The 11,553-nt window shown below is 39.2% G+C and overlaps 1 protein-coding gene across 18 annotated transcripts in view; it reads left to right on the forward strand.

Moving 5' to 3' along the window:
• The window catches only part of R3HDM1 (R3H domain containing 1), an 82,310-nt gene extending 71,526 nt beyond the window's left edge, over window positions 1–10,784 (forward strand). For 14 of the 18 annotated variants that reach the window (XM_015634610.2, XM_033515883.1, XM_015634606.2 and 11 more), the window contains 5 exons: window positions 1,923–2,092; window positions 2,302–2,452; window positions 3,700–3,779; window positions 4,463–4,547; window positions 5,545–10,784. In XM_015634610.2, the coding sequence (XP_015490096.1) occupies window positions 1,923–2,092; window positions 2,302–2,452; window positions 3,700–3,779; window positions 4,463–4,547; window positions 5,545–5,894 (836 nt within the window). In that variant the 3' untranslated portion in view covers window positions 5,895–10,784. The remainder of the gene's footprint in view (window positions 1–1,922; window positions 2,093–2,301; window positions 2,453–3,699; window positions 3,780–4,462; window positions 4,548–5,544) is intronic. The other 4 variants (XM_015634617.2, XM_015634611.2, XM_015634623.2 and 1 more) reach the window with 3 other exon arrangements.
• Window positions 10,785–11,553: the final 769 nt, after the last annotated feature.

Below are 11,553 nucleotides of genomic sequence, written 5' to 3' on the forward strand. Positions count from 1 at the left end.
GATGCTGAATGAAGGCCTCTGAGGTAGTGCAAATGAGCAGGTCCACAGACAAGCAGCAGAGCTGTGGTGTTACAGGGGACCAGACTGTAAAGCTGGGGAGGCTTTGAAGGATTTCTGGGTTTCCCTTCTCATGGGATTTGACAGGTCATAAAGTGTCTACAAACTGACTTATGCACTGTATGACACTTCATTGTGTCAGGGTACTCGGTTAGGAAAAGAATTCCATTTGTTTTAATTTCCTGAAATGCTGGGGAACTAGAAGTGAAAGAAAAAACACAATTTTCTGAATGTATAAAGTTTTCTTCTGCAGTTTATATTGCGTTTTAGATTGACACTCTCTTAGAGACAGTACAGCAGATGTTTCTGAAAGACAAACATGGTTTTCTTAGGTGTTCCATTCTCACAGAACAGAGATAAGTCATGAAGAGTGTGCTAGAGTGTCGCAGAGTAAAATACTGTATATAAACCAGTAAGATGTAAATTATTATCATTTATAAAACACATAAATATATGTATATATTAAAATTAAACCCATTTTTGTGTGTTAGACATAGTGTGTATATAGGTATATATACCTATATTGGTATATCTCAGGTTTACTATAGGGACTGGATAAGTTTATGGATTTACCAGTGGAAAACTGTTGTGTTGTACATTATTCTGATTATGTAGCAGTCATTAGCAGAGTTGTATTTTATCCTGCTGTGCAGCAAAACAGAAATATTCACAATGTGGCTCTTGCAGGGACTCCTTAATTTATATCCTCTGTTAAAGCTGGCCAGACACCTGAAGCTTCAATTGCAATCTGTAACACCTGGGTAAAACTTCTTGCCATTAGAAAGTATAGATGTTATAACATTGTTAATTCAGTTACCCATGTAATAAATATTTCCAAATACAATTTACAAAAGCTAATGTAGTTTTAATGTTATGCTACATTTTTTGGTTTGATTTTTGAAGAAGTCTCTTTTTTTTGAAGCCCAGGGGTAGTGAAAACAATAGCCCATTATAAAAAAACACCAGATGAATGCATTTTATAATCTGTATCTTGATGCTGTGCTATGACATGGCAGTAAATTGAGAAGACTGCAGAATCCTGCTTTAAAGATGGATGATTAAATGACATTTAAACTGTGTGTTTTAATTGTGGTTTCTGAGAAATGCTGTAAAAAGCGTGTAAAGCAGAAAAGGAAATTGCAAACAACTGCTCATAAATTAAAAGGGCATTACATAAATTACCTGGGGCAGAAGGGGGAGATGGCTTGTCTCTTGGGCAGCCTCTCCTTACAGCTCCTGGTGTGAAACAGTGCTGAATGTTCAGGTGTTCTCCCCCAACTCTGGAGTTTCTGTGGCTACCACAGTGCCCAAGTGGGCCAGCGTGTGGGGGTCAGTTTGCATTATCTGCCCAGGAAAGCATTCCTAAGGGAGAACTTGTAAGCTTGCCTAGGCTAAAAGCTGATCCCAGGTCTTTCTGATATATGCCATCCTATCAGAGAAAAAAACATCTTGAGTCTGCATTGCTGTACATCATGTAAAACTAACTAGGAAACTTCTATTTTTAAATTAAGCATATTTTCACTTAGTATCACATTCTGCAACACAGAGCTCTGATAGAAACTGTAGTGAATGTTGAAGACTGTCATCTACTAATAAATAGAGCGATTTCTTTCAAAAATATTCTCAGCAATGAGTTTCAGTGGCTCCACTATGTCTCGTTGTGGGAAGACCTCTCTAAGTTAACTACTGCAGGTGTAGCTGATAGTGGAGTTGTAATTGTATGGAAGATACCGCTCCAGTTTTCTAGAATCAGCAGCTTCTTTAGCAAAACATACTCCGTTTGTAATTTGTCCTTCTCTTGGTGCCTTCCCGGGCGATGTGCTAAGCGGCCCGTGCTGACGGTGCCCGTGGCTCTTGTGTTGCAGCCGTGGCGCCGCCGCCCGCCGGGGGGGTGCTGATGATGCAGCTCAACGTGCCCGGCAGCGCCGCGCCGCGGAACCCGTCACCGCCGCAGAGGAAACCCGGCAAGTACTACTGTGATCACCCCCGCGGGCACAAGGCCACGGAACTCAGCACTTTAGACGGTGCTGCACAGGTACGAGGTGCTGGTTTGCCTCTCCAGGATGATTTAAAATATGTATATATTATATCTCTTTTCAAAAGTTCTTTTTGGGGAATAAAAGTCTTGCTCTGATTACACCCAACAGAGCTGTTTTACCTTCATTTAAATCTTTGAAGGCTGTGGGTGCTGTTCAGCATGTTCAGGCAGTACTTTTTGAACCACTAACCTGTTGTTTATTCCAGCTGCAGCATAGTCCTCAACTGGGCAGCCCTGTCACCTCACCGGCCCAATCACCAGCACCAGCCCAGCTGTCAAACATGAAGAACATCCGTCCCACACTGACACCTCTTTCTATTGTGTCCCAGTTTTCTAGACCTTTTGTCTCTGGACAAGGTACATTTTTAATTAACTAAAATGTGTGTGTGATTTCTGTTTGAATGTTTTAAAATACAAGTTATATGAGGATTTTCTGATGAGTTGTGGCTCACTTTAGTAGTATTGCTGTTGAAGCAAAATCACCAAAATTAATCCCTCAAACATAATTTAACATTTCACCTTATCACTGTGCACTGATACTGTCCACCATATCTTCAAAGGCTTTTCAGCTCCTCATTAATGTGTTTCTCTAGCACACTGGCTTTCTCACATTGTGAAATTTCCCATTTCAGCATTGAAAATATTAATAAAATATTTGCTAGAATTTAGCTTCAGGTCTTAACCATAAATAATTAGCTGATGATGCACTGAATTGCACCACTGCATAAACATGTATTCTTCATTCCTCTCTAGAACATGATGGATCACATAGCCAGGACTGTACCTCAGTTAGCATTTCAGACAGGAGGACCCACCCAAGGACACAAAAAATTCCTTGCAGAAGAATTTCAATCCCCTGCTGCCATGTCAACTGAAAAACAGAAAATGGGGAGTTCTCACTGAAATGGGATAGTTGATAATGTTAAAATGCCATCATATAAACCCCTTTTTTCAGTGAGCAAAAGTATTCCCAAACTCAAAATTAACAGGTCCGTTTTACAGAAAGATTTACTTTAAAGCAAAACTTTCAGAAAATTCTGTATGTCTCTTATTAATAAAGAGAACTTTATTTTCTTGTCTTTGTCTTATTTGTTGCATAATCTTTGCCATTGCTTTGTATTCTGCTGTAGTAAAAATTCCTGGTGGCCTGTTTGAAGCACACTTCTTAGCTCCCTTAATCTGTTGTGATTATTGAAAACTTCTAGTGCATTGTCTTTGTGCATCCTTGCAACAAATGGGAATCTGAAGATAGACCTGGCTTTAATCAGGGTTATAACCATGAAAATGACTAAATTAGCATTCTGAAAGGAGCTTTTAGACTTAAGCTCATTTTGAAATGAAAGGACTTATCTAAGACTGCAGTGAAGAAAAACTTTGAGTGTAATCCCTAAACACCAGACAGTTTGTACCTTTTCACCTTGGGATCAGGATGTGGCTGACACTGATGGAGTCAGGGCATCTCTGAGTTTGTTAGCCCAGCCAGACCCTCAGCTTTGTGCACAGCAGTTCTGCTTTCTCTTCTGTGTAACATATTTAGTGTGAGATGGACTTGGAGGAAGATGTCCTGTAACAGAAAAACCCTTCTAATTACCTTTCTCTTTAAGGAGATGCCAGATACCCATTGCTTGGCCAACCCCTGCAATACAATCCATCTTTATTACGTGGACAAGTAACAAGCCAACAGGTATTAAAATTGAGAACAATCTCATGGCAACAATGAAAAAAAATCCAATTCAAGACTGCCATTACAACCACCTTGAATAGGGGAATGTGTTATTGCACTTGGAGAGTAACTGAGTGGAAAGTGCTTGCTTTGCAATAAGTTTTATTCCATGACAATACTCCCCACTGTTCTTGATAGTTGTATTAAAAAACTGAGAAATTTTAATTTTAAGCAATTCACTAGCTAATTCAAAAATCTAAAGGTGGTAATTTGTAAAAAAGAGTGGGTTTGTTCCTTATGAGAAAAACAAACCCAAAACATTGGTGTTAGCAAAGTTGAAAAGTGTTTCCCTCTATTTAATTTTTGGGACACACAAACCCCCTGCCTCTACCTTGTTCAGTTCTACCCAATTCCACCTTAGAGATGTGATGGCTGGGACAGGGGAGTGTTCTTCCAAGATGAATTAAGGTGATTTCCCCCCACCCCCCATCACTGACTCCCTTTATTCTGTAGTGAAGGATTGAATGTGCTTGACTTCAGGATTATCAAATTCAATAAGTAAAATTGGATATGAAAATCTTCTCTGTCCCATGGTAGTGCAGGTTATTTTCCATTCCTCTGACTGCTTTTCACTGAGCTGACTAGAAATTTTAATATATTGATGGATTGTTGTTAATGTACACCCTTTATGTCAATCTTTCCAGTGTCAACCTGGAAACAGACACGGAAACAGGGGAAAGAAACCAGCAAAGAAGGCTGCTTCAGCAGATCTTGGTGCAGGAGAACCAGGTATGGAAAAGCTGACTGACACAGTCTTCCAGAAAAATTAATTATGTTGATGGACTGAGAATGTTCAAGAAAAGCACAGGTGAGATGGGCCAGTGTGAAAAGTAATTGGACAGAAATGGACATGCCAAACATTGGAAACATAAGGATGGAGAGGAAGATATGGAGAGAGGGGAAGAGGGAAGTTAAATGGGAAAAATGTAGTTTTGAAGGCTGGAGAAAAGACCAGAGAAGTTCAGGATTGGAGAGTACTAAAAGAGCAAGTATGTCAGTTTACTGGACATAAATTCTATGATACTGTAACATTAAATATTAATTATACACACCCCTGCTTCCTTTTACTGGTGTAACAAGTGAAATCAGACATAAACCACAAATTAGTTTGTTCTTTTTGGTTTTTTTAGTTTTTCCCGTTCTAATATATATAAGCACATGGATGTGGGAGACATACTAGGAGATCTATAGATTAGCTCATTGGAATCAGTAAAGATGTCATCCAAATGAGATCTGATGGCATCTATCTTAATACCTTTACTGGAAGGAATTTTTGCTTCCTACTGTTAGCTCTTCACAGAAAGTTACAGATAAATCAGTTTTTTGTAACAATTTAGTGGAAAGGATTTTTTTTTTTTGAGACAGACTAGCTTTTTTGGCATGATGGTGTGTGAAGCATTACCAGATGAGGCCAGTGAGATGCTATAGTGAGTTCTGAAACCTGCTGCAAAATGAGTTGTTGACAATTTTATTATTTTCCCCTCTTTGTTCTGAGGACCCTCTTTGTATTCCCAGCTTTTATTTGCACACTTGTACAAGTAGACAAATTATATTTGTAAGCAGTGCTAAATGTGAGGCCAAAGGCTCTCTAGAACATCAGGAAGGCAAAGCCTGTGGATTTGGTATCAGCTGACTGGAGATACAAGTAGGAAATAAGTAAGTTTTCATTTAGGGTGTTGTACCATTAAGTGCAATAACCAATTTAGATTCATTGTTTTTCTTTCAGTTGTGGGGAAAGTTCTAGAAATTACTGAGCTGCCAGAAGGCATAACTCGTATGGAAGCAGAGAAACTCTTTGGAGAACTGTTGAAAGTGGGTGCCAAGATCCGGTGGCTGCGGGATTCCCAGTGCCTGCAGGCGCAGCAGCAGCGGCGGTTCTGCGGGGACGGCGGCACGGAGCCCTCCCGCGCCGGGGACCTGGCGTCCACCTACACGGTTCTGGCCACCTTCCCCAGCATGGCGGCCGCGCAGAGCGCGCTCAAGAGACAGAGCAGTACCTCAGTGAGCAAGTTCCGCCTGAGAACCAGCAAGAAGCACTACGACTTCCACGTCCTGGAGAGGGCCAGCTCGCAGTAGCAGTTACACCGCTGGACACTCGGCCTTTGCTACTTCCATGTCCTCCCTCCTCGATTGGTTTGATGTCATGGGGTTTCTGTTCTCTTCATAGAGACTCCTGGGATGTTTTGTCACATGACATTTGCCATTGAAGAATAAATAACCCAGTGAATCCAGCAAGATGAAAAAAATTTACAGAGTTAATCCCAGACAATAGCAAGGAATCATCTTTGCGACAGGCAGCTTTCTGTAAGGAATGCTGCTGAAATGCCCCCTACTTTTATAGTAGTTTTGTTTTATATTTTTGAAATCTTGTATCAGATCCAAAGTTCTATTGTACAGCAGATGTTCATAAAAATCCATATGCAGATTTGTATTTTATAATCCCTTTTCACAGCCAGCACACAGCTATCCATTCCAAGGCAGGAACCTGAGGATTGGTGGAGGGGAAAAGAGAACCATTCTTAAGGAATTATATTAATTTTCTAGCAAACTACCCAAGATCTTCAAGTTAACCTGTTCTTTGTCCCTTCTGTGAGTTTTTTTTTTTCTTCTTTTTCTGTTGTTTTTTCTTTTTTTAAAGAAAAAGAGATTATCATTTTAGTAACTGACTCCTTAGGTGGTCCTTGTATTTTGCAATACATTCAAACAATGTCAAAAGAGATTACAATTTTGTACCCTTGAAGAATTTGCTTCTGATCCAGCAAGCTTAATAATTACTAGAAGGGGATTATGAATAGGTTACAAAAAATGTTCACTGTATCACATTTTAATATTTCTTTTTAACAAAAGTGTGAAGAAGCTTTATGTATCTTCATACAAGTGACAAAATGTTTGCACTTTAATTGTGTTCCCACCAGTATGGGTCTCTTTCTCTTCCTTTTCACGCTAAGATAATTGTGTTTGATAAGTGCTGGAAACCTTTTTAATGGTTTAAGTTTTCATCATTTGCAGATGCTCACTGGACATTAAAGATTCATTGCACATAAATGAAACAAAACTTTTTTCAACTTGTGTAATTTGCAAGTCTGTACAATGTGTGCTGATGCAAGCCTTTTTCAGTTCAAAAGAATAAATGTTTACAAACACAAACTTTTTCAGTGCACTTGTTTAAGCTTCTAGAAGTTTTCTGAAACCTGGATGAACTCATATTAATGGCTGGCATTGTTTCAAATGTGAGAAAGGAACTTAAACCCACAAATATTAGAACTTCCTAAAAAACCACCTGCTGTTCCTCCTATGGCATTTATGTTATCCAGCCCTTCATAATATTTAAATGTTTCTGTATAAAAGTAAAAAACAGAAATTAATCAGATGTTGTAAGGGAATGTTTCTGATTTTTTATTTTTAGCTCAGGAACTGATTTGCTGTGTAGACAGGCAACTACTTGGTCGCTTCATAAGGCTATCATTTTGTGCATTTGTGACTGAGGAAACTCAAAGTAAACTTTGTGTTTAAACAACATTTTTCAGGGGATAAAGGTGAAGAATTAAGGTGCCTAAACCAGCATTAATTCTCATTGTTTATACAAATTTTTCTATCCATAAACACCCAAACAGTGCTGAAGTACTTGGAGGAAAACTTAGACAGCTGACCTGTCTGGGAATAATGTAGCCTAAAAAATTAGTTTTATGGGACTTGATCCTGTGAAACGCTGCAGCAACACATATTTACTAAAGGTAAACTTAGATGCTCCCCTAAAACAAAGAGGAGGATGTTCAGCTTCAAGTCCCCAGATAAAAGACAAATGTACTCATTTGAGTCTGCTTTTCTAAAAGGATGGTACTTTGCATTCAAGTTGTGCTTGACTGAGGATGTATTTCTTGCTGCTCCTTGGGCTGGACTGCTGCAGTTTACTGCACCCAAACCCAAAGTTGGTAAAAGCCCAGTTTATCAATTACTCCCTCCTCTAAACAGCACAGACACCATGACTACTGCCTGCATTCTGTGACTGGCTCCTGCTGATTCCCATGCTAGTTTAGGACTGTGGTTTAATCCTGTAAAAGCAGCTAAGAGATTAAAAAGATGTAAGGACAGGTGTTTCAGCCCAGCAAGGCAGCTGCCGCCTGTCATTAACTCATTCCACAAGATTCTTCTCAGATGTAGAAGGGTAGGCAGTAGCTGAGAGATTCCATCTATTCTGAATGAGCCCAGAACTAAATTTTGCATCACATCAAACCCTTTCCAAAGGATGTTGCATAGCTTGCTGCATTTCATAAACTGTCCTCACAATAAACAGAAAAGGTAATGGGAGGCAAGTATAGAGAATGCAGCCCTTTGGGAAGGGAGGGATACACTGGTTATGAACGAGGGACAGAAAATATTTAATTTTTACAAGGAAGTTGTAAACATGAATGCAAGTTACCCTAGAAGAAAAAGTTAAAACATAAAAGAAGCCAGTTGTGTTCTAATCCAGAAACCAATCCTTCACAGTTACTACAGGTATGCCATCCTTTCTGAGGATGTTTTATTCTGTGTTAAACAGGGACAGGTAAAGTTTTTTATCGGTGTGCTGATATGAGCCACACAGGTACAATTCACAGGACTTGAGCACTGGCAGAGGCTTCTGATGTCTACAGTGGGCAAAGTATTAAAATATTTCCACTTCACAGTTGTGTTTATTCCTGTCTTAGTGCTATTTTGTACTTTATCTAGTAAGCAAACAGGATGCAAACACAACTAGCCAAGTGAGCTTATACCTTCCTGGCCTTTATACTCTCCTGCCCCTTTCGGTTCCTTAAACCACATACGCCAGGTACTGTGTGCAAAAGCCCTGGAACTGCATTTGTTCCACAGATTTGGATCACGGTCTAGGAAGCAAATAAAAGCACTTTATGCATTAAATAGATGCACATAAAATGCATTCTCATGTTCTCAACAAATCTTTTAGTACTCCAGTGTATTTGAGCTTCCTCTCATTTACGATTAAAGCTATTTTTAAAGCAAATAATGGCAAAAGGAATTAAGTGAGGACTTCCATTGCAGCAATATAGTATGTTTTGTTTTACTGAGAGCATGTCTTAACTTTTAGAACTAAGGAAAAGCACTGGAAGAATAAGCAGAAAAACTGAACAAATGTGGCCATTATCTACTCCACCACAAGCTACTATTTCTTGATTTTAATTATTAATTAACACACATTGTAAAATCCCTCCTGAACTGTGAACACTTCATATAATTTCTGATATTACAGTCAAAAAGATAATTAAAACTTAATAAATTTAAGCCCCATACATTGAGGACTCCCCAAACCCCATAGGCCTGGATGCTGGAATTGGTTGGATCATTCCAGCACACCCTACAATATCCTCACAGCTTGCATGTGCCTGCCAGGCCGTGGCTGGTGTGTTTTGGTAAGGCATGGTTGGTTGGGAACAAGCATCTTGCATCTTCCCTTACATTCCTCCCTGAGCAAATGTGACCTGTTCTAATATGAAATATTTTGTTTTCACTCACATACACTTAGAAAAATGACATGAAAAGGAGCAGAATGTCTGTGAAGAAAGAAACCCTGCACTGTGGTGCACACAGACTGTAGTGCTTGGGTGTCTCCACCTGCAACCAACCCTTTCGTAGGACACATGATTTTCAAGATCTGGGTGTAGAGGGCAGCTCTTTGCAGATGGGGTTTTATCAAAGCACCACAGGAACTGTGTAGCTCAGTGAATCCATTATGGTACTTAGGTACACAACACACCTTTCACAGGAGATCATCTTACCTATTTCCTATCTCTGCAGGCCAGTTCCCTCTCAAGGTGGAATGAATGGTTATATTCTCATCCTATGACACTCATTTGTGCCTTAAAACTTCACACTTGACTTATCTGTTGTTTTGAATTAACCTTGTACTAGCTTGGATGCCTGAAAGGGAGTTAAAATTACAATTTTCTATAAATACTATTTAGCTCCATGATACTTTTTTTCAACATAAAATTGATGCAGGCTTTAAGTTCCTGTATTTAGCCTTGAAGCAAAGAATGTTTAGATTAAGCTTTGGAGAAAACTGACCAAAAACACTTCTAAGTTACAGGTCATGAAAAATTATTGTAGCTGGAATTTTAATACATTTCTAACAATGAAAGGAATTATTTCAATCCCTTCAATGTTCCTACATCTTGATTTTCATGAAGGTTGATGCACTGCTTCTCCTCAGTGTCCTACTCCTATTAACATTTAAAACATTTGGGATATTTTGGCTACTGATGTCAGTAAGTATAAAATTAAAGTGCACAATGTTAGTGTGGCTTCATTTTGGAAGCTTTATTTCTTGGATGTAGACCAGAACCCTTAAAAGGGCCTGATTTCCAGAACATTCTGAAAATTAAGTCCCTGTAAGTTATCTTATTCTGGAACCTAAGACTAAAGTCACCATTCACATCCAAAACCTTCAGTGTAAATTAAGTTGTCTCTTGGATTACTTGAAAATGTGTGCAATTATGTTCTTACCATGACATGTATGAGCCTCCTCTCACTCCAGTGTCTGCCTTGTATCCTCAGACTTGTAGGGCAGGAGTTTGGCCCTGACTCAGTTCAGCAGCCCTCACTGTAAGGTTTATTTTTTATCCTGCTTGCAACTGCTTGATGCTTTGCGTTGTTTGTCAAAATTTGTTGGGTTGAAAGTGGATCTTGCTAAAGACATGATTAAGCATTAAAATTTGGTCCAGGACACAAACACTTTAGTGTTTTTTTCAGTCTCACTGGTAAAGCTCATGCACTGAGTCATTATATGGGATGCATGCAGCTGTAATGGGGATTGTGCCTGCACTTGGGAAGAGAAACGGAATATCAGATGAGCCCGGTGCTGTAAACCAAAGAGCTGTAGAGGACAACTTGTGTGTCACTGGCAGTTGTATGCTTTTAAAACTGGAATAAGTTATAAAAATAAACTGTGTTGCTGTGGCTAATGCTTAACAATGAAGTTTATTTCTTAATTCAGCTCCTGTGTCCCAGTTAACTGGGAATCTGAATTAGCTGGGGATTGATGACGATCCATGGTGCTGACAGCAGTGGAATGTTTCAGACACAGGCGAGCAGAGGTGGAAGGCACGCTCGATGCTGGCTGGGGTAGGGACTGACTTCAACACCAAGGGATCTGTTACACTCGATCTCCCAAAATTACTTGACAGTTTAAAAAGAATATTTACAAGCAATATTGCACATCATACTTGAATTACAGTGGCCTCAGTTTGAACTTGACAGGGAGACACTGGCATTCTGCTTTTTTCTAATATCCTAACTTTTGCCCTAGCTGTGGGGTTAATTAGCTTTGCCCTTCTTTGGTTTTCCAATGTAGTTATTAAGAAACATCATTATTAAGTGTGCTCTGATAGTCTACCACACTGATTTATAGTCTGTGAAATACACCAGACCTTGACTCCACTGTTGCTCAGATTTGTTGACTTTTTACTGGCTTAAACTGATAACTGATTTGTTAATTAACTGTTGATTTAGGGTGAAGCAACAATGCAATTTAAAATAGGAATTCCCTAATAAAGATAATTTCCATTTTAATCCAGATGGATGTGTCCTGGTTTTGGGGAGAAAAAATTAGTCTCTTAGAATGTGAATTACTAGCTTGCATTGTTTCCCATGCCAATAACTGAAAACACAGAAGACATCCCCCTTCAAAGAACTGAATCCCAGCTATGTTCCAGCTGTCAAACTATTTTTTCTTATTTCT

This window comes from Parus major, chromosome 7 (assembly GCF_001522545.3).
Source record: "Parus major isolate Abel chromosome 7, Parus_major1.1, whole genome shotgun sequence".
Taxonomy (NCBI): Eukaryota; Metazoa; Chordata; class Aves; order Passeriformes; family Paridae; genus Parus; species Parus major.